Source organism: Mustela erminea, chromosome 7 (assembly GCF_009829155.1).
Source record: "Mustela erminea isolate mMusErm1 chromosome 7, mMusErm1.Pri, whole genome shotgun sequence".
NCBI lineage: Eukaryota > Metazoa > Chordata > Mammalia > Carnivora > Mustelidae > Mustela > Mustela erminea.
Window position 1 is genome coordinate 41,212,589 of NC_045620.1, and position 24,171 is coordinate 41,236,759.

Genomic DNA, 24,171 nt, shown 5'->3' on the forward strand with positions numbered 1-24,171 from the left:
TTCTCTGACATCTCTTTATTCTTTCCCTTGTTGCTTTAATGTGAGCAGCAGCTGTCATCAAATAAAGAGAACAAGGGGGTGTGGATTTAGCTGACAAAAGGAAAAAAAAAGTAGCAAAGATTTATATAAGTGGATTAATTGCAACGTAACCAACAATTTACGTGTGCATGGAGGGGGTTAGAAATCGTTCCAAAAGCCCTTTACGATTAAGCAAGAGTTACATTTATGATATAAACAGAATGAAGACTTGAGGCACCTGGGTGACTCAGTTGGTTAAGTGTCTGCCTTCGGCTCAGGTCATGATCCCGGGGTCCACATCGGGCTCCCTGCTCTGTGGGAGTCCGCGCCTCCCTCTCCTCCCTGTTGTGCTCTCTCTCTCTCTCTCACTGTCTTTCCCTCTCAGATAAATAAATAAAATCTCAAAAAAAAAAATGAAATGAAGACTCGTCTTCAATGGCATGGGGAAAAGTTCACAATAAAATGTTAAATGAAAAAGCAGAATGTAGAACTATATACCGAGTGTGATCGCAGTTTTGGTTTTTTGTTTTTAAGTAGCCTCCATGCCCAGCAGGTCGCCCAACATGGGGCTTGAACTCGTAACCCTGACATCACAACCTGAGGTGAAATCAAGAGTCGAATGCTTAACCGAATGAGTCACCTAGGCACCCCAAATTTGTTTTTTTAAGTAATCTTTATAATGCATAATTATAATATCTAATGTACAGTTAAACATACATATTATAAATATAAGTAAATATTACAAATGTAAACCAATCATCGTTTTTTGGTGGGAGGATTGTGAATGCTTGTGATTACTTTATTCATTTCTGAATGTTTTACTTTTTTGTAATAAGCATTTCAATTTATAATGAGACAAACTACCTGTTTCAAAATTTTTTCTTAATCTACTGTGATTAGAACAACCATTTTACTTCCTTTTTGCTTCTGTGAATCTCTGGTTCATTTCCATTTTATCCAACAACAATGATGATTAACCTGGGTAGATCATCAGATATGGGGGTTGCGAATGGGAACTAAACATCTAATGGGGACATAGCTACTCTGATGGGGGCACGGCTACTCAAGGTCAGAATTATGGTCTGTGATAGAGGGAGGGGTTGGTACTGCTTCATCAGGGCACAACAATTCATTCACCTTCAATTGTCCAATCAACAATGATTTCTCAAACACCTACTGAGGAGCAGAGATACAGTATCAAGAAAGTCAGACCCTTTCACTTACCATTAAATCTATAGACCAAGAGACAAAATTATCAACTTCCAAGGGCTACAAAGGAAAGACAGAGGATGCTCTAGTGAACAGTCAAGGAGATGAAATTGGGTGGAAGGTGGTAAGGCCTTTATGAAGAAGCAACATTTAAACTGGGATCTTAGAGACTATATAGGCTTTGTCCACATGTGGAGTTGGTGGACATATGGACGGACAAGTGTTTAAGGAGAAGGAAACAGCATAGGCAAAGAGCCAGAAGCAAGAACAGATCTTCACAACTAGAACCCTTGACTAAACCAGCAACAAGCTCTCATCAAATGAGCTAACAAATTAGAGAGCTCATGGTGTGTATTCAAGTAATACAATACATTACATCAAAGGAAAACCATACTGTCATTAGGCACGAAGAGGAAATCTGCTATCTTCCATCCTTGTCCATAACCACCATTCATCATTTCACTAGGAAAAGCCTCATTTCCTCAGGTGACCTTTATAGTTCAGCTTTCGACTGTGCAATTATAAAATGAAGGAGGCAGAAATGTAGCCCACTCCTCAGATAACGCAAATAAAGACAGACTGTTTTTGTTTTTGTTTTTTTTAATTCTACACCTCATCTGTAGCTCATCATTGCATTTCTGCAAACTTTGGAAACAGAAAACACAGGAAGCTCATCGCCTTAAGTGGTTCACAGTGGAATATAGTTCAAGGACAAAAAAGAAAACAGGGGGGAAAAAGTCAGTAATTAACACTAATCTCCATTAATGGAGGGAAGAAGCCTACTGCTTTCAGTTGCTTTTATCACATGTTCTCCAAGACTGTATCTTAACAAGCTATTTAAGGCATTCTACAGCAACTTTAAAGTTAGTAAATGGTCCATAAAAAAGCAAGACAATGAAGACCAAAAATTGGAGGAGAAATCAGCCATGCAGCAAAGCAAACTTTTGAAAAATGGCAAAGCCCGATAAAATAAACTGCAGAGACAAACACTGTAAATAACCATCAAAGAAAACTCAGGCTAACTACCAAACCACCAGCAACATAAATATTGCCAACTACATGTATAAAACTTCCACACTCAAGGTCAGCAAGAGAAAAATAGATAAAGAACAGATACAGTCCTGGGAAGTGAGGAGAAGGGCGGAGCTAGCAGGGTACTGCAATCATAGGCAATATGACCTTTTCTCCCAGGACGTGCCCCGGAGACCATGGCCTCACCTGAAGGTGCAAATCCCATCAACAGTATGTCAGCCATGACCAGATTCCGGTTCTTAAGCCCCTTGTACACTGGTACAATTAAGTGGGGGGAAATAAATTCACTTCATTCATATTTATTAGATGTCTGTTAAGTTCCAGGTGCTATGCTGGGCACTGAGTGAACAACAAATTACCTTCTGTGCCCATTTTCTGGAAGCTTACAGTCAGTCATCCACAGTGAGGTGAAGGCTCAACACAGGATAGGACATGACTCTGTGACTGATGTCTCCTTACTTTCTCCTAATGTGACACATTTATTGTTTCCATTGAAGGCAGGAAATGGGGAAGGAGAGCATAAGGCAGAAACAGGGAAGGGTGGGAGACAGGAAGGAAAATGAAATAAGATGGCCCTTGGCAATGCAGGGGGTGGGGCCCCAACCCCTCACACAGCTGAAAATGTTTAACTTTTTGCTCCCCAAAATCTTAAGAGCCTCCTGTTGACCTGAAGCCTTACTGATGACATAGTCAATTAACATACATTTTGAATGTTACAAGTATTATATACAGTATTCCTACAATAAGTAAGCTAAAGAAAATAATAAGTACATCTTAATATTTAATATTTAACTTAATATTAGAGAAAATATTAAGTACATCTTAAGTACAGTCATATACTGTATTTATCGAAAAATCTACATATAAATAGACACCTGTAGTTCAAAGATCAACCCCCATTGTTCAAGGATCAACTGTACCTTCTTTCCACATAATTGTTTTTGGCCAGTGAGAAGTCCTCACTGCCATCTTGATGCCTCCGGAGTTTTTGATCCAAATCCCAGAACTCTTCATTCACAATCTAGTTCCTTCCAGCTTTACATTCTGAGATGTCAAACCTACTCTTCATTAGGAAGGACCAGGAAGGCTGAAGCTAAGCACAAACAGCGTCCTAAAAGAGCATGGAACTCAGTACAGGACATACCAGGTCCCTGATGAATCCTTGATGATGGTCAGAATGCCCAGGGCCCAGGACGTGCTTCCAGAGAGAGCCATTGTTAGCAGGATTCTCCAGAATCCTGGTCCTGTGAACATAGCCTAGAGCTCCATCCAGGAGGGTGTACTCATAGTGGTAGAGTCTACACTTTAAGAAGATCCCTCTCCAGTTGGCATGCAATGAGAAATTCTCAAAAAGTATTGGTGGAAAATGGTGGTGATGTGTGCAACCATTCCATAGAACAATTCGTGAACATGTATCAAGAGCCTTAAAACAATTTATATTTCTGGACTAGTAATCTCTACTTTTTTACCCCCTGAGGAAGTAATCATGAATAAACACAAAGATTTAGCTACAAATATGTTCACCCCCCATTGCTTGCGATGGCTTAAAACTAGACAATGAGATGCCTACTGATAAGTTACAAAATGCCCACAGAATGCCATATCACATGGACATTAAAATAATGTAGGAAAGGGGCGCCTGGGTGGCTCAGTGGGTTAGGCCGCTGCCTTCGGCTCGGGTCATGATCTCAGGGTCCTGGGATCGAGTCCCGCATCGGGCTCTCTGCTCGGCAGGGAGCCTGCTTCCTTCTCTCTCTCTCTGCCTGCCTCTCAGTGTACTTGTAATTTCTCTCTGTCAAATAAATAAATAAAATCTTTAAAAAAAAATATAATGTAGGAAATACTTACAAAAGGAAAAGGTAAACAAGTGTAAAAAAAAAATAAGTCCAATATGAACTCATCTTGGTAAAAGACCACATTTAATATGTAAGTATGAGTGTGTGTCTGTGTATAAGCGAGTATACACGTATGTGCCCACGCACATACAGAGAAAGAAAGATGGAGAGGTGGCTACATGATAGGACAGAGGTACAGATTAGAATATACAGTGACATGTTGACTATGTATAAGTTCTTTTTTGCTTGTTTGTAATTTCTAAATTCTCCAAACTGAACATATTAAAATAGAAAGCTAGGTTAAGAATAATTACCCCTCCTCCGTTTTCACCCCTTGATTGTTGAGGACTACAGACCATCCTCACTTAGAAGCGTTTCATAGCTACTGAGGTCCAAGGTACCCCAGATGCCGGCCAATTCTCAGCTCTGAATGCCACAGTCCATCATGCTCCTTGGATGGCTTGCCAAATACATGTCTGATTTTTTACTTTGATATTTTGGGGTCCAAATGGATTTGAAACCCAGATGTTTCTCCTCTTCAGAATTTAATTATTCATATATATCCATTTAAATCAACCCACCACTGGTTAGTGCTTAAAGGATGCTAATGCACAAGTGAAAATTTCTTCCTTTATTTTCAAGACTGAAATGAATTTGGAATGTATATAATTTTGCTTAGGGCACTTTCAAGAAGCTGTGAAAGCTTCCACAACCTGCCAAATTAGCTGTCTGTTTGCAGTCTCAGAGCAAGACAGAGGATGCCTAAGCAGCGGGCTTGCTTTCTTCATAAAGACTGTGCCGGTCGAGGAGGAATGTTTCCTCTGCAGCAAAATTATTTCCTGGCAAAGACCCCAGCTGGGCACTACTCCAAAGTGGAACTAACTCCCAAAGGAAGTCACCAGGCTGCTTTGCCTCATCCAAAATTTCTTTGGCACCAAGTACCACGCATGTGTGTATACAAATCCTGGTTTCCAGGGAGCTTGAGATACAGGCCAGCAGTAAGTTCCAAAACTCTGTTAGAAATGATACACCCAACTTTATGTGCCCACTTTGACTAATAAAATGTTCTTGGGCAGCAAGGACTTCACTTTCAAAAACTCCAAATCTTACTATGATTTAGAGCACAGGGTTTTTCAGACAGAGGCTATATGAAGAATTAGTACATGACCTGTTGAACAACGAAAAAAGAACTGGTTGCTTCCAAGGTTAGTCGGTTCTTACTGCATACGATAATCTACAAACCAGACATACTTCTTCCAGAGGACATTGCTCTAAGAGGAACTGAATACTAAGCAGTAATTTTTAGTCTACTGCAAAAAATTTTAAAAAAAAGAAAGAAAAAGAAAAAGTCAAGTCTATACAATACCGAAGAAAGCAAGAGATATGTTCACTTTCACCCGTTAAGAAAGCCACAAAAAAAGTATACCTGTATGACCAAAAAATGCAAAGAAGTTTTAGGGGCCAGTTAAAAAGTACAGATACTACAACATTGAGAGGACCCATCTGAAGCATGGCACATGTGAAGACCTAGGAGCAGACCCATCCTTCACGCTGGGAGCACGTCTGTTGGCCAAAATGGACAGCTCAATGAACATCTCTTAAGTGTCCACTAAGTGGGAGTTCCTGGAGATTAAAAGATGAGTAAGGAACAGTCCCTGCCCACAAGAAGCCTATTGGGAAAGCAGCCATAAACATCAGTTAAATGGATTTAGAAAGACTGTATGATCAAAGTACGCACAAAATGCCTGGAATAGAATAGAGAAGCAGTTAGCTCAAATCACAGATGCACAGGCTGCCTCTTGAGGAGAAAATTCTGATACTCATTCTCGAAAGACGAAGAGTACTGGCCAAGGGAAGGAGTGTGGAGGTTTTAGTAATGGTTTAATGGACAGGTTTTACACATAGGCTTGAACTGGAGAGAACTGTGAAGACGTTTCATCCACTTACACTGAAGCATAGAGTTCGAGGGGGAAAGTAACAGAAGACAATGTTAGAGAACAAAGTCATGGATGACTGTGCTGGGGCTTAGAAGTAATCACACAGGGAACTGAGGGGCCAAGCCAAACCCTGGGAAGCAGAGATGTCTTAGAGAAAGAAGAGGTCACTGCGAAGGGCTGAGGAGGGGTGACTTAATTAAGGCTGGGACAGGTTTCCAGGGACAGGTCAATGAGTCCGTCCTATGCCACTGCATAAAGGAAGTCAGGAATCACCATCAGGGCCGTGACAGTCAACATGATGGCGCTCCAGTATTTACTACTCTTCAGGTATTAACCATGTTGGCCATTTATTTTATTATTTTTTTAAACTGAGATATAATTGACATATAGCATATTAGCTTCAGGTAAACATGTGATTCTATATTTGTAGACACTACAAAATGATCACCACAATTAAGTCTAGTTACCATCCATCACCATAGCTACAAAAAAAATTTCTTCTTGTGATGAGACCTTTTCATATCGACTTAGAGACTTTGAAATAAGCCATACAATATTAACCACAGTCACCCCACTCTATGCTACTATGTATTATGTTATTTATTTTATAACTGGGAGTTTGTACCTTTTGGCCACCTTCACCCACTTCACCCTCCTCCCCTCTGGCAACAACCAATCTGTTCACTGCATCTATGAGCTTGGGTTGTTTTGTTTGGCTTTGGTTGATTCATTTCTTTAGATTCTACATATAGGTGAAATCATAGGTATTTGTCTTTCTCTTCCTGACTGATTTCCCTTAGCATACGTAATGCCCTCAAGGTCCATCTGTATTGTCACAATGGCAGAATTCCCCTTTTTTTAAATGGCTGAGTAGTATTTCTGGATTGCTGATTAGACAGGGGACACGAAACTCTGTGCTAATCACTGGGCTTGGCCACCTGCTGATCAGAGAACTCTGTGACTAGGACTTGCTGCAGTGAGATGCAGCACACTGCGAGGGGACAGGTCTGGGCGGCACTGTACAGCTTTTCCTAATTTCAAGGCACCCCAGGAATCCTAGTTTGGCATGTGCAAAAGACAATCGCTCCTGGTGTGCAGATTTCTGATAGGCTTTTAACCAAGGTCTTGCCTGTGCAATCCATCATGCTCCAAGGTGACTGAGCACCAATCTGTCTTACTCACTGGAGTCCCAGTACAGGGCTGGACAAATGATGGGCCCTCAAACAGTAGCTAAATGGATGAGGAAAAAGTGGCAGAACTTATGAACATTGATTTCACTCAACAGGGGAAACCACCTTCACCCTGGGGTTTTGACAGGCCACACGGACTCCAGCTTTGCCCAGGGCGTACACGGTGGCTGACAGAGTACTCAAATGCACAGTCACTTACAGGATAGAGTTCAAGGCCTGGGGCCCGGTGTTTCAAGGTCGTGCTCATTATTCTCCCTGCCTCCTGACAACTTGCTCTTCCTTCCTGTGTGTGTGTACTTCTGCTGGGTAGCACACAACCCCCAACCAATTACCTACGCCAAAAAACAGAGGGCAATCTCTTTACTTCTCATATCCAATTTATCAGCTAGGCTTCAAGACTTCCTGTCCCAAATGGCTTTGGAGCCCATCTCTTCATCTAGGTAACTTTAACTGCTACCTCAGTTCAAGCCCTTGCCTATGCGTCCTTCCTGTAGCTTCCCTGGTGTCCCTGTTACTCCGCTGCCAGAGTGACCCCTCTCAATGCAAAGATGACCAATCTCTCTCCTTGGCTAGAAAAGCTACTTGGATGCCTACCATCAATGAGCTGATTAAAATGAACTTGGCAGTGCTTGAGAGAGGTCATCAGGAAGTCAATCCATGTTAGATTTATATTCATCATTTATTTACTATACTTTTGGGGGGAAGGGAAACTGAATTTTGAGATCTTTCTTCTTTATTTCCAGACAGTATTTTCTAGATTGGACATTCTGGAAAAAAAATGGAAGGAAAAAAAGAATGGAAAAAAAAAAAAAAAACCATAGTGATATACCCCTCATACTCATTATTATGGCCATTATTTAAAATACACACACACACACACACACAACAGGAAACAAGTGTTGGCTATGATGTGGAGAAATTGGAACCCTTGGGTGCTGTGGGTGGGATCGTAAAATGGTATAGGTGCTGTGGAAAACAGGATGGCAGTTTCTCAAAAAACTAAAAACAGATGAACCATACGACCCAACAACAATTCCACTTCTGGGTATACTCCCAAAAGAACTGAAAGCAGGGACTCAAACAGATATTTGCACACCCATGTTCATGTCACCATTATCCACATCAGCCAAAGGGTAGAAGCAATCCAAGTGTCCATAAACAGATGAATAAATAAACCAGATGTGGTGTATAGGTACAATGGAATGTGATTCAGCCTTAAAAAGGAAGGAGGAAGTTCTCACACAGGCTATAACAGGGATGAACTTTGAAGACATTATGCTCAGTGAAACAGGCCACACACAAAAATACAAATGCTGTAGGAGTCTACTTACTTAAGGTACCTAAGGTAGTCAAATTTCTGAAAACAGAAACTAAAATGGTGATTCCCTGGGCTTGGGAGACAGAGGGAATAGGAGCTATTGTTTTAATGGGCCAGAGAATAAAGAGTTCCAGAGACTGGCTGGCACGATAAGTGTGAATGCACTTAACACTACTGAACGGTACACTTAAAGATGGGTAAGGCAGTAAATTTTATGTTAAGTGTATGTTGTCACAATGTAAAACAGAGTAAGGAAATGAGCTACCAAATGCTTATAAGTATATAGAAAATAATTCTCCATCACATTTGGGGACATATATCTTCATCATGGTCATTTGTTCTGGACATGCTAATCAGAATTTATAAAAACATGACACATGGAGAGAATTCTCCAGAACTGAGGGGAGTGATTTCGATTCCTAAGGGGTGGGGGTTTAGGCCAACTCTTTGGTTAATATTCTTCCCCACTTTGTCCTCCAAGTTGAGGCAGTACTACCTCCAACAGTGTCATATCCTCAACTACAGAGAAGAAAGACCAGGGCTTCCAGCTGATATTCACTTGGGATCCTTATAACCACCGCTAGCCCCTTCCCATACTACCCTTCTCTGGAGATGGGCTCTGGCTATTTATTCCGGGCTGGGTGTGACTATGGCATTGAGAGTAGGCTAAACAAGGTAGAAACTAGGGGAAATGTTATGATAGGGACATTTGGGTTGAAGACAAAAACGGCTCCTGTGAACTAGGCTTAGGACTCAGATTCCACAATGCTGGCTGGAGGCGATCTCCACGTGAAGAAAGAGTCTCTGCAAGTCTCTCACCTTCTAAGTTACCCAACACATTGGAAGGCGCTCCGTGAAGACCTCCCCAGGGTGGGCTGTTTACACCACCACTCTCCACCCTGAATCACATACTGCCTGGCCTTGGCTCAGAATGGGTTCATGGGCATGTGCCCATTCTCCCAGGCAGAGAGAACACGCATCTGACATGTAAAGGTTCTCCACACAGAAGACTCTCAGTAAGTACGTGCTGATCTGTGAAAGCACCTCAGTGCTACTTTTCCATCCTGAGAAACTAACATGCTTTGTGACCGAGCAGCTTATTACTAGATTTAAGGAACTACGTAGCCAGGGTCCAAGTAGCAAACATATTTCTTTCAATGGTCTTCCAGTTTACCGCGTGGTACTCAATTTAGGCCAAGAATATTTACACCTGTAACCTCAAAAAAGGTATAAACAACATGGCGATACTTTATTTCTGCCTCATTTTGTCAACATGCTGGAGCAGACACCTCGTGACACCCGTAAATCAGAGGAGGAAATTTTTCTCCAATTACGTTTTAATTCATGGGCAATCATTCTCTATAGCAGGTGGCAAGTTGAGGGGGGGCTAGACGTCAGGGAGCATGAAGTCAGGCTGCTGAAGTATGGAGTAATTTTAATTTGAGTTTTTACAAATGAGTACTGCAGGGGTAGGAGAGACAAAATGTGCCTCTAAACAGCAGCATCAAATGCATCTAGAACCATCTCCTCAGCCAACTGCAAGGCAATCTAACACAGATGCTGTTCTCACTTGAATTCTCTGATTGCCGTGGTCTAATTAATTTCATCACGAGACCATCTTCTCATTTTTCTGCTTGAGATCTTGAACGTGACCTTGAGATTATTCAAATAACTGCAGTGTCAGTTAGGAATTGACCCATGTGACAAAAACAACTTCCTTTACAGAATAAGCCATTTTCCACTATTTGGAACATCCACACCCAGAGAAATCAGTGAAAAACCTTTCCCAGAAGGATCTGTGTATCCTACTAAAATTTCACTCTTAATCTGTTTGCTAAACATTTACTAAGCATATTATGTGAATGACACTTTAAAATACAGAAATTAATATGACAAGCCTCTGACCTCGAAAAACTTCCAGTCAAATAGGAAAGACACTCACACAAGCCAAACTCTTGTGCACATGCCGGCCCACACTGGACTTCCCCGCCTCCCCATCTTAGGAACGGACACACCATCTGCCCGGCTATTTACATCTGAAACCTGGGCATGATTCTTGACCTCACCACGTTCCATCTCTAAGGCTACCACCCAGATCCAAGCTACTTTCCCCTCGCCACCTTTCTGGGGCTTCAGTGCCTTAGATTAAATGTCCCCTCCTCAGAAAGCCCTCCCTGATCATGCCATCAAATACTGCTCAAGACATTTCATTTCCTTTTCCCTTTCTGCACTTATTTGTAAAATTACCTGTGACTGCCTCTCTCCTCTGGCCAGCTATAAAGGGACCCTGTAGGGGCTGCTGGCAACTGTGCCCCTGGGCTAGAGCCCTGCCCCACATCCACAGAAGGTACACAGAAAAGACATGTTGATTGATGAGTGTCCTTTACACAGAAGACCAAAACCAGGATGATGAAAATGGAGGAATGTACAGTGAGGAAGGAACACTGACTCTTGACTGGATGACATCTTCCAGAGGAGCTGGCCTGGGTACTGTGCTTTAAAGGACAAGTATGTGCATCTGAGAACGCATGCCAGGCTCTGCAACTGGCAAAAGACAAGGCCCAAAGGCATGGCTAGTCCAGGAAGTCTGAACAATGGAAAGGGTCCCTGAAATGGCAGGAATCCAGAGCACGCACACAGACGCACTGAGAGGACAGATCACAGAGCGGGGGGCCTGAATGACCCAGTTAGGAAATGGGATTTTTTTTTTTAGACCATGGAAAGTCATTGAAAAGTTCTGAAGGTGAAAAATTAGATACTCTAAACTACCTTTCATAAACATTGAGAAAAACTGTTGTAACTTAAAAACCAGCAAACCACCAAAAGTGGCATCACTTTGAAGAGGACTAAGTACACCTCCACCTATGTTTGGAGGAGAAAAAGAAAGGATTTGGCTGCCATCTGTAAGTGTAAGGAAGAGAGAGCTCACAGTCGGTGACCCTGGGTCTCCAAGAGGTGAGCTGACAGCAGGTCAGTTTCTGGGTTTTCGAAGACACTGAAAAGCCATGTTAGCATTTCCAAATGGTTTCAAAGTAAAAGGCACCAGGATCGAGGACAGTGAAGCTAGTATCTGGATTCCAGGACTGGGGCCGGGTGCAGGTTGGGCAGACGGTTCCAAGCAAGCATGCTACACATTCCAGAATGTTTCGTCAAACAGTATTGAACAGACGGATAGGACTCCTCACGCTGAAATTAATGCTAACGCCCTGCGTTTGATCCTGAACACAGTGAGGATATGAATGACTCTGTCTCGGCCACAGTAATGGGCAGCTGCTCAGACTGTAAGGGATCAGGGACCTCTGACAAAACGTGCCTTCCAAAACATCGAGAACCCAGGCACTCAGAGGGCTTTCTCAACAGGGCTTATTCAAGGCCAGTTTATCTGAAGAGCGCCACTCTCAACAGCGCTGTAGCCACAGGCAACAGCTGACCCGTACAGACAAAGCCAGTTAACCGTGCCCTGTGCTTGCATGAGTTCTGGAGGGAGGGAGAGGCCCAGGAGCCTGCAGTCACGATATTGCATTAACTGGGGGCTGATTTTTTTTTCCCCTTTGGGTTTTTGTTTGTCTATTTGTTTTGGCTCAAGCAAATTGTCCAATCTGGGCCTCAGCTTGTCTATAAAATCAGGAATCCAGAAACATGATCAAAGGTCCCTCCCAGTTGTAAACTCCTGTGAAAATGAAGAAATTCCTTGCAGGTACACCAGCTTTCCACAAACCAGGGAAGGGACTTGAGCTAAGGAGGGATCCCTGCAGCTCATCCTGGCTCAATGTCCACTGAGCTGAGGCAGGGTTGGGCAGGAACTGGCCCCAGGTCTGACTACACCCCTGGCTGGAGAAGGCACCACTGCCTGGGCCAGGAATCAGTAGCGCATGCTCATACCACAGCTCTAACTGTGAGACCACAGGCTGGCAAGCCGGGTTAAATTCTCCACATGTCAAACCACGACAGCGTCAAGGTGAGGATTATGAGACAGTGGATGTAAGAGGCTGAGTGCAGTACCAGACACACAGCCACTCCTCAGTACAGGACAATACTAGAAGACGTTGTTGTCCATTTTATTTCACTTAGTTAGCTTTCGCATTTACCTCCGCCGCTTTCTAGGACATTCTTGCTGCAGGAAAGGTAAAAATTATGGGGCCTCATGAAACTGGAAAAGTCCCCAAAGTCCTTTCTTCCAGTTCCCTGTTCTTAGGCATTTTCACTGTCACCACATCAGCCAAGCAGACCGCCCAAGGCCACCCAGACACGAAGTCCATCTAAAACACGATTGTTTGTGTCCTCAGGGGTCCCCCCCAGGGCCTGTAAGTAATGAATATAAATTCTCGTACTCCCCGATGCCCTAAAAATCAAAGTTGTCTGTTATGACAAGAAGTTTACAAAATGAGATGAAAGCGCCTAAGACCAGGAGATCATGCACTGAGTAATCAGAGAGCCAATTCTAAAATATGAGACAATGACAAAAGTGATGACAAAGTCTGTAACAGTCCTCACTAATGATTCTTATGATGTGAAGCAAAAAATCCAAATACACAATCCCATTTATGTCGTGATTACAGTGAAGTACAATTATGTACGTACAGAGCAAGCGCTGGCGAGCGACATGGAAAATGACAAAGGCTGATCTGCTATGGAGGTGCGACTGCAGTAGCCTCACTTTTATTGAGTGACTCGAGTGGGGCTGGCACAATAAACACACCAGTGACAGTCACAGGGAAGGAGGCGCTGCCGTTCACTTACCCCGGGTTGTACAACATGACCGCGGACAGGTTCTCACAGGACTTGGAGAGGTCAGTCATGGACAAGCTGAAGGAGGACAGAAGGCCACTCTAAGAGCAGACACACAGGGCAGAGCGGTTACCTCAGTGGGGAAGAGAGGGCCAGCGCCCTGGACTCGCTGCTTTCACCTGGTGAGAAGCAATGAGGTGCACACACACCCACCCACCCCCCACCCTCCATTAGCATGTACCGTACGTAACTGGTCTATCTGAGGACGGCACATCACGGAGAGCTGGGCAATGGATGCCACTCAAACCCAAGCCTCGGCTAAGCCCAGCAGGGCCCCTGGGGCCCCAACATGTCCAGACTGGCGAAGCTAGCCAGGACCTTTACCACCGTGGGGCTCTCCACGACCACACCACATGGAAGTGGCGGGAAGGGTCACCCTCGTTGCTGGCAGGAGCCCTGTCCTGCTCTCAGCAGCACTCACTACATGTACTGAGGGAGAAAGGTGAGGAGGTAGAGGGGAAGGGAGACCCAAAAAGGAAGAGCTTAACCTGTTTGCTTCCAAGGAAAGGTACTGGCAAATATATTTTCCTCCCTCTTGCCCTCTGCAACTGTGAACCAAAGGGGACCCTCCAAGGAGACCCTGGGCCAGAACAGATAAGAGGCTTCACTGGCAGCCCCAGAGAAGGCTGGGGTTTGCAGCTTTCTTATTTACCATCGAAGGCACTGGCGCCCTCGGGCAGCCCTCACGAAAGGAGGTAGACATGCAGGGGGCTATATGACTCGGGGTAAAGGGCAAACACTAAAGGTCAGCAGGTCAGGGCTGCAGCACAGGTTCACCACTTGCTGGTGAGGGAACAAGTGAGTCTCAGTTGCTTATCTTGATCATCTGTGACATGGGGATAGGAACAGCCACTGGGCAGATAAAGCAGTGCAATACGTGTAGAAGTTTCATACAGTGCCCGGCTCCTAGAAACGTTAGCTGTCGTCTCTACTTTCCTCGGCCTGAGGACAGTACAGTGTCCCCATACAGATTTCTCTCTCATCTCCCCCTCTCTCACAGGTCCTCCACCCAACTCGCCTGCCCAACACTTCAAGTGCCCTCCGGATGTGTCTATCCAACAGCTGCCTTAAACACACCCCCTCTCTGATTCACATCCCAAACAAAAGTCTAATTCGCTGTGGTTGAAAATAAGGTTAACTCCTAAAACAGATCCTCATATGTGGAAGTCACTCTCTACTTAATGCAAAAACAATGCCTAGCTCCTTTGGGGGCTGGAGGGATGAAGAGAAGGGTTTAGAAGGAGCCATTTCTCCTGCTCTGGACTTCACCAGCTTGCTGTCCTACTCAATCAGCCAATCATCCAATGAGCAACAGCTCCCTAAAATCAGTGCATGCTACAGAACGACTTTTCCGGTTCCAGACTCTGGAAAATCAAAATCAAGCCCCAGCCCCACCAGGATCAGAGTTGGCTCCTGGAGATTTTAGGTTCCTTACCTTCCTCTTCTCCCTGAGCTTGGCAGCCTCCTTAGGGTGGTTAAAGCGAAACATATTGGTTCTTCCCAATAGTATCACAGCACCTAAGAACATACAAAAACACAAGTAAGCAACTTGGTTGGTTGACAACATCATATTGTGGAATTTTACAGTTGAAATGTAATTTCCAGTGTGCTATAAAACAGTAATAATAAGGGAAAGCCTTAGTCTCCAAAGTCTGCTTACATAAGCCAATTTTAAATCTGCAAATATTCTTATTTTTACAGCCAAGTGTCACAATACTTATGTTACCAAGACAGAAGTAATGGATTCCAGCATTATATTACAAGATTTAAAACTTAATATCCAGATAATTATACTCTTGATTTTGAGAAGAAAAAAAGAAATACATTCTGCAAAGTGATGCTATACTACCAAGCAAAGCATATGGTCACAAACTTGGGAAATCTTTATTAATGCCAACAAAAGAAGAGATCCCAAAGGAAAGTGCTTTCAAAGGAAAACATGGCAAAATCGGTGGAGTCCAGGAACCACTACTAAAATCAACTTCAGAACGTTAACAGGAAAGAACTTGTGTACACGTAGGGTCTATTTCCATGTGGAAACACTGCTTCTTGTTAAAAGCCTCTTAAAATTTAGATGGCCACATCAGACATATGAGGAAGGCTCCCTTTGACTGACCAGGGTCTTCCTTGTTTGGAAAATGCAGAAGAGGTAAAAGAATTCAATGTAAAAACCAAAGGTAACAAAAATGTTAGGTGGAGGGCACATTTCAGCATGATTAAGCAAATAATCAAACAAACACTCTCTATGGCTAAGAACTGTTCAGAGCTGGCCCGGCTGCCGTGCAAGGCAGTGAGCTCCTAGTCACTGGAGGCACCTAAGTAAGGGAAGCAATGTTCCAGAAGAGATTCACTGCGTTCTCTGGTCCCATCCATATCCGAGAGTCTACCACAGAAAGACAGCCCCATGATCAGGCTTTGCCCAGAAAAAGAATGCAACTTATTTGTAAGACAGAACACACCTGCACTGAAGTGAACCACACAAGATGGCAGAGGTATTGAGCATCTGAATGACACATGCAAGGCTGACATAGGTGGGGACACAGCAAAGCTGGGTCTCACATGGCAGCGAGAGGACAGGGAAGATGGTTCCAGTTTGGGGTAACCATGGGGAAGGGCTAAGCCTTAGCAGGAGAACAGCCCTGTCATGTTTCAGGAGAGGAGGGAGTCAAGTCCACCCAAAACGCAGGGCATCAGAAATAGCAGCAAGAATAGATACTGGACAGATGATGGAGAAACATACTGCGAGGAACTGGAGAGATGGGGAACATGCACCAAAAGTCACAAAATGATAGCCAGAGAAAATCTCCAGCTCATAGATGTTTTGTGTACCCCATGAAACTTTTAAAAACTGAAATTACTAGCTGCCAACTGGCAAAAATCTGCAGTTTTCACATAAAGCTCTGAGTTTCTTTCTGATTTCTTTTTGAAACTTAGAAGGTATGGTACAGTAGATCTTATTGCCCCTTGGCAAAAACGCCTGAGTTGCTTTAGACATGTGACCTCTTGGTGACCTCTTGATACCTGTCGTCACCTCTTGGTGACCACAGGTATCATCAACCTCTGCCCTTGGCTACTATTTCCACCTGGACATTGCAAGTAATATCGTAGCTGTAGGGAGCTACTTTAGGGCTTCAGACCAGTAATCCACCTGCCTACTCAATATATGCCTTCATGTTTTCAGAAGAATTTCAAATTCAACATGGCTGAAACCGAAGGGGTTTAGATCATAACCCCAGGGAGCAAATGAAGGGTCAGTTGTGGTGGTTGTCATCATTCGGAAATGGAGTCAATATGGAAAGAAGAACACAGCTTTCAGGAGACTTAGACGGACAGCAGTGCATACTAACCAATTTACAGTCTATGTATCCCCCCTCATGTAAAACTGCATTCGTATATTTTCCAATTATGGAAAGGCACCACGGCTGTAATTAAGAAAGGTGCTTTCCATGCCTCTCATGACCACGGCTCAGAACGGGGTGGCATCCAAAGAAGTCAAAAGTTAAGCAGCCATGTCTAGGATATACGTATATTTAATGCTCTCAAAGTGAAATTAGAGATTAATAAGGCAATCACATTCAGTGTGTTAATTACATTTAATCCAATTCTTTTTTTTTCCTTTTAATCAAATGCCTAGCCATGCAGGTTGAAAATTGCTAAAATATGTTAATGGAAAAAGAGAATGGGATTTCAGAGACATATTTCATATCATATTAAATCACTGAAAATAATCTTGCCACCCATGTATTTGCATGAAATATACATAAAAATCCCTGTAAGAGTTATAAAAGAAAACAAAACTACCTATGACCATTCCTTGTTTCCATTTAAATAAGGTACACAAACTGCCTGGCATATAAGAAGAGGTTCTGTTAAGGCTGGCTTCTATTTCATTAGATTCCTTTACTCAATAAACCTAGTGACTTAAAACATTTGCTTCATTTTTACCTTATGCTGCTGTTAATTCCTTCATTCATTCAACAAGCACCTCAAGAACCAGACCACATGCTACAGAGTCATACACATGCCTTGCCCCTGTAGGAGGGAGAGGTGAATAACAAAAAAACAAAAACAAAAACAAAAAAAACTCCACAATCAGATGCAAAGCTACAACTGAATGAAAGATCCCCTGCCATAAGAAGGCTGATTATAGTGGAGATTAGGGACAGAGGCCCTGAGGGAGGTGGGAAGTGGTGCCCAAGACAAGCTCTGAGGATGAAGCAGGAGGAGCAAGAGAGTACGCTATGTAAAGGTCCTCCAGGAGTTAAAGATGAAGGCAGTGGTGGTGGTGGTGAAGAGGAGAGCCCAGAAGACAGTTAAATACTTACAGCAGAGGAAACAGGGAAGAACAGTACACATGATGAAGCTTAAGGGAACAGACTACATAGACTTTTTCAAGATACAGTGAAGCAACTTTTATTTCATGTAGCTTCAGAGGAAGACAGTGAAGGGCTTTGTGCAGCAGCATTACATGATTAGAGGAGAGCAGAGGAGAGTCTGGGCAGAAAGTTCATTCCTTCAACTGTTTAAAGAAGGAACCAGGGGCACCTGGGTGGCTCAGTGGGTTAAAGCCTCTGCCTTCGGCTCGGGTCATGATCCCAGGGTCCTGGGATCGAGCCCCACCTCGGGCTCTCTGCTCGGCAGGGAGCCTGCTTCCCTTCCTCTCTCTTCGCCTGCCTCTCTGCCTACTTGTGATCTCTGTCTGTCAAATAAATAAAAATCTTAAAAAAAAAAAAAAAAAAAGAAGGAACCAAAGCGGGCAGGAATAGATGAAGATAAACAAGGTAGGAGGCAACTGCAAGTGTCCAGGTCAAAGGCAACAGTGGTTCAGCACTGGACTGGAGAGGAGGGAAGGAGGAAAATAAACAAGCCAGGAAGACATTTGGGGACAGGATTAAGAGGACTCCATGATGGGCTACATATGGGGACAAGGGAGGTGAAGGAGATGCTCCTGCGTTTTGGCTTTGAATAAGGTTGGACAGGGCACTGTTCACACAGATTGAGAACACTGGAAAAGGACGGACATTGGGGTGGGAAAGAAATCATGAGCTTGGTTTTACACATAATAAATCTGAGACGCTTTTGGCAGGTGGAAATATGAAGCTCTAGAAGAAAAACCTGGGACATCTATCAATCTCTCGGTCTGTCTACCAACTTACCTACAGGCCTACTTACTCTCAAATACATATAAATACATATAAAACATAAATGTACATATAAAATACAAATATATATAAAACATATATACACACATGAACATACGTAAGTGTACATAGCTACCTAACACTTGTGTGTAAGGATGAGACCCAGAGCGTATGCCTTGCCCCAAACTTTTGGTGTGGCCAAGGGCAAGCTAAGCTTAACCTCTCCAGAATTCAGTTCCTTTTCTAGTCATCAAACTGGATTCTTTCTAAGGCTCCTTCCAGATCTTAAACTCTCTTTAACTATGAACTACTCCTTGATCTGAGGTTAACATGATTAATCACAGCAGATGGACTTTTCTGATGCACTTAGTTTGTAATTTTCGGAGCATATCTAAGCCTCCTTGAAATATATGACAGCTTCTCTGAGATTATCTCAGAGCCTGTTAAATACCACAAGGTAGACAAATTCCAGATGGTCTTTAAAGGAAATGGAAAGGAAATGACATTGTAAAAGAGGACTCAGAGGCACTTGTTAACAACCCCCCCCCCCACAAAAACTCACTTAAATCTCCGTGAATGAAACCACTGAATGCTGATTTCATAGATTTTCTGCTTCAGTATTTCAGTACACTGAAAATGAAACTAAACATGTAAACATTTCTAGGGATTTCCAAGGAGTATAGTGACAAAAATCATTAATGTCACTATTAATTACCCTCCTCAAATTTTATGTGAGATTTTCTAATTCTGCTAACTGCACAAGTAAATCAACTCTTTTTTTTCCTATTAAATGCTGTCATATGAATATTTCTGAGGTGACAGTGTACAAATTAATTAATTCCGGGTTATAATTAACGGAAACCTATAAGAAAACTGTATTCCCAAAAGTGAATGGTCCAATGTGATATGAGTTTAGAGGCTGGAAAATACGGGGCCTTGTGACATTCTGCTTCAAGCTCTAAATTCTGAATTTAATCACTTTAGAAAGCCCCGTCCCACCCCCCATACATACAGACAGGCTACAACACACTATTAAAGCATGCCTGGTGAGAGAGGTTTTCATTTTGGGTATAATCACCAGAAAAGAGAAGCTCTGCCTGGGAACATAATTTTCTAGAATGGTACTGAGATGTAGGTTGGGGTGAAGCAAGATGGGTGAAGTTCTTTTTTTTTTTTTTAATCTTTTTTTTTAAGATGTTATTTATTTATTTGACAGACAGAGATCACAAGTAGGCAGAAAGGCAGGCAGAGAGAGAGAGGAGGAAGCAGGCTCCCCACAGAGCAGAGAGCCTGATGTGGGGCTCAATCCCAGGACCCTGGGATCATGACCTGAGCCAAAGGCAGAGGCTTTAGCCCAATGAGCCACCCAGGCACCCAGGATGGGTGAAGTTCTTAAAATGTGCTTATAAGGGATAATTTTCCTTTGGATTTAAAACATCTGCAAAATACTTGCATTAAAATAAGCTATGATGATGGCACCATCGGAGGACCCGATAAAGAGAAGGACTAATTTCCACTAATACATGCCAGACCTTGAGAACACATTACTTAATATGCTCAAAGGCCTTGGACTCTTATGACATTGGTGTTATTATTTCAGACACCTGCCTTATAGTAATTCTTCTCTAACTCAAAATGGCTTTGGGCAGAGAGATGGGGAAGATTAAGATCTGACATGGTACTTGTGGTAAGAAAATTTCATATGAATACTAATGAATTCAAACAGGACCCATGGCTTGGGGTTCACAGCTGGCTTGGAAGAGTGACAGGCACTCAGCATCAAGGGTAGCAGACGTCGGTGTCAAAGCACGCCCTCAGGTCCTCTGCTGGTGTTTATGAAGGATATAAATACACATGAGACCTTCCCAAAAAGCCACATTGGCCCCATCCCGTCCCTTTCAGCATTTGTAATTCAAATATGGATTTACAATTTCCTGTTTTAGATAAATCACTTAAAGTCTTGTTTACTCTTGGTAAAGTAAAAATTGCAAACCTGGATTGTGAGACTCTGGAAAAGAAAGCAAATCGATTTTCAGTCTTTGTTATTGAGGTTTCCAGCCAAATAATCCATCAAGAATTATTTGCCCAACTGTGTGCACGTGCTGAACCTGGAGCTGTGGAAAATTCTAAGATGCTCTAGTCCCATCCCCCAATAAATGTTAGGATGGGGGTGGGGGTGGCATACATGGGAACGGAAATTTTTTCTTCTGAAAGCCTCAGGGGAAATACAAAAAGAGTATATGGAACAAGTCTCATCCTTCTGAAAGAAAATGCAGAAAGTGAATGAAATAAGTAGAGGGTGATTCCAGACAGTAGACCATAAAATGGCAAATTCTAAGGTACTGAATGGAAGGCATTATACTAAGTGGTCAAGCTATTAGTAACTTTACTTTGTTTCATAGTCTTTGTTACCAACAACTCCACTTATTTTGTTAGTAACAAGCTCAACTATTCAGTTCTAGCCTCCTACACACTCCAATCTGTCAATATTTTATTGTTCCTTCCAAAACAGTTCTTCCAAAACATTTCCCTTCTCTCTAAGCAATAATGGTCTCTTACCTCCATTTGTCCCTTTTGTTACTGCCCATCTCCAAGCTCCCTTGGGCTACATACACACTGCACCATCCTTCACTTCAGCAACCACATTGTGCGCCTACCGCACAGTGTCCAGTCTGTGGTTCCCAGGTCCTATTACACACCCACTATGAATGACTCAGCAGCCCTGGCCCCCACTGCCCCGTCCACCTCACCTACCTTCCAGGCTTCAGACATTTCTTCACTATGCACTTTGGTCAAGCATGTCTACGTCACATGTATGTCACTTCTTCACCACAGGCCATTATGACAGATACCTCATCCACTTCAGAATTCAGCTTTGGGTAAGTTTCTCCTTTTTTGGCAGTCTACAGCACATCAGCAGAGGGGTTTCAGTTCTGCACCAGATGGAATAAGCACTCCCTGCCCTGTCTCTCCCACTGGAAGCCACTATAGTGTGAAGAGAATACAGACTGCAGCTGGTTGAGGGCCCTGAGTAGTCGGCAGGCTGAAGAAGACAGGGATCTGAAGCACTGGTCGGGGCAAGGGGAATTTACCACTTTCCCCCTCCGGTGTTCCCCAGCTTAGCTGGGAGGAAATAAAAAAGCTGACATCAGCACAAATGAGAACTCCAGGAGATGCCTTCTAGTGAAGGTTGGAGGAGGAGCAAGAGGGTTCCCTGACAGCAACATAGTGGGGGTTGGGGGGATGCCTAAACTTACAAGGAAGGGGGAAATCTCTCTCTAATTAGAGGGTGGGGCAAACCCTTGTTGCTTCTTCCTCTCTCTGCCCACTGACTTCCACTTGGGCACAAGAGCAGGAAGAACATGAAACATGAAAGAGGACTAGACAGGTTCAGATTTCTAGCCAGATGACAGAAAAGGAAAGACTCTTCAGTGTTGACACAGAAAGAGAAGTTGAGGAAATCAACCTCACAGAATTGTTTATGAATTGAGCCCATTTAGATTTGACCCTCAGTAGCACACAAAGACTTCAATTCAAGAACTGACCTAAGATACAGACCACTGCTCGGGTCCCAGACTGACTCTTGGGTAGCGCACACACAGGGCAGACCAGAATAGCACAAAGCCTTTGAAAACTGAACTGGCACTGAAGCTAGAACCACAGCCCACGGAGGCTAATTCTAATTTATAGTCTGAATCCAACCAGGTCCACTGTCTGCTAAAACAAAACAAAGCAAAATCAATGTTTCCCAGAGGTTTTCAACAGGACTCAGAGTCTCATAACAAAATATCAGAAATGTCCAGGATGCAATCTAGTATTACTCAGCATATGAAGAACTGGGAAAATCTCGATATGCATGGCAAAAAAAAAAATCAAGAGATGTTATGTGGAGATCACGGAGATGTTGGACATATTTGATAAAGATGTTAAATCAGCTATTATAAAAATATTCAAATGCAGAATAATCTTGAAAGGTAAAATGTTATAACCAAGAAATAAAGGATATAAAAAGCAATCGATTATTACAACTAAAAAAATACAACAAGCAAAATTGGATGGGCTCAGTAGAAGGGTGGAGAGGACGGAGAAAGAGTCCATAAACTTGAAGACAGACCAAATGAAATGACCTAATCTGAAAAGCAAAAAGAAAAAAGTTTACCAACGGGTAAAAATAAGTAAAGAGAGCCTTGGGGACCTGTGGAAACAATACTGAAATACTTATCAGTCACATAACTGGAGCCCCAGAATAAGAGAAGGAAGAAAACAGAGCAGAACAAAATATTTAGACAAAGAATGTCTGAAAAATTCCCAAATCTGGAGAAAGACATGAACCTACAGATTCAAGAAGATCCAAGATCCAAAATGGGTAAATGCCAAGAAACCCATGCCAAGGCACAGTGTCAAGCCTCCCTATGGGATGTGAAGTTCAAAGTTTTAACATCTAAAAAGGAACAGACAGATTATGAAAAATAGATGTGTTGACTCTAATAAGATAAGATGAAGCAAATAAGAGAAGAAGAGTTTAAAGAGACTGACATTTGGATGTTGTGTACACCAACATCTGGGCACCAAAAAACCACCTTCAATGTGATTGGTTTGGGTGAGCAGAACTCCCATTAAATATTCATCAGCATCATCTGTACAACTCGTGAAAAACTGAAGTGAGGGAAAAATCTAATGATCTTAAGGGCTTATAAGCAAGTAGAGGTGAGTTCAATGGGAGGCCAGCCACCGAAATCTGCCGACTGCCTGTAGTGTTCAAAAGGACTCTTGTTCATTACATACCTTGGCTAAACTGCTGGAAGATCCATTTCCCTTGCTAGTTCCACTAAAATTCTTTTTTTTAATTTGCCACTGAACAACTCACAGCAGCCCTAAAGCAAATGAAAATTTTATCAAAGCCTTCTCAGCTCCACTCCCCAGACAGTCACCTGTTCCCTCTTTCTGAGTGCCTGAATAGATGCAAATATATTTTGGCACTGAAGCATAACACATTCAGATGCACCTAGGTGTAAAGTCCCCAGATGCAGTTTTTGCAGCTTGTGGAAAAAGAAAGATGAACATTCAACGGTTCTGACAAACTCGCAAGACAACCAAGGGAGTCCACTGATATGAATAGGAAAACTGATTACCTCGTTTAACAACTACCAGCTGTAAAATAACATTTTACAGGAAAAAGACAAAAATAAGAATAATTAACATGAGAGAATAGGTCCTAGAATTGCACAGAAAATGCTCAACTACTTTTTGAATTGTAACTCACTTGATTTTTGCACCATTTCATAGTAAGCATATGGGGAGTGGAGGAAAAGAAGACAATGAAGAAGAAAAATCTAAGGTCTAAAACTTTACCAAGAACAGCTCAAGACCTATGGCCTTAAACACCTTGGTCAAATTCATGCTTTCTTCTCTAGCAATTGCCTCTCTTTCTACCAAATCACACTATGCGATTATTCTATGAAATCATTCAGTGCAATCATTCTGTGGCACCATGGGAGTAAGGGAAGCCAAGCTCCAGAGAACATGGCAACTGAAGAGCACAGGCAGACGCAATGCTACAACAGCCACGCACGGTTTCTGGAAGAACTCAAGAGAATAGGAGGAGAGAAGCTTCATACACCAGGCTTACAGCAACATATGTTATATATGTCATTACAGTTCATTCTCTCAGTACTGGCAAAGGTTTTTTATTTTACTGATGTT

General features: G+C 42.8%; 1 protein-coding gene across 4 annotated transcripts in view; it reads right to left on the reverse strand.

Annotated features, from left to right (window-relative positions):
- The window catches only part of KIF16B (kinesin family member 16B), a 277,612-nt gene that overhangs the window by 105,838 nt on the left and 147,603 nt on the right, over positions 1-24,171 (reverse strand). For all 4 annotated transcript variants that reach the window (XM_032351450.1, XM_032351451.1, XM_032351449.1 and 1 more), the window contains exons 16-17: positions 14,763-14,845; positions 13,280-13,368 (exon numbers count right to left, since the gene is read on the reverse strand). In XM_032351450.1, the coding sequence (XP_032207341.1) occupies positions 13,280-13,368; positions 14,763-14,845 (172 nt within the window). The remainder of the gene's footprint in view (positions 1-13,279; positions 13,369-14,762; positions 14,846-24,171) is intronic.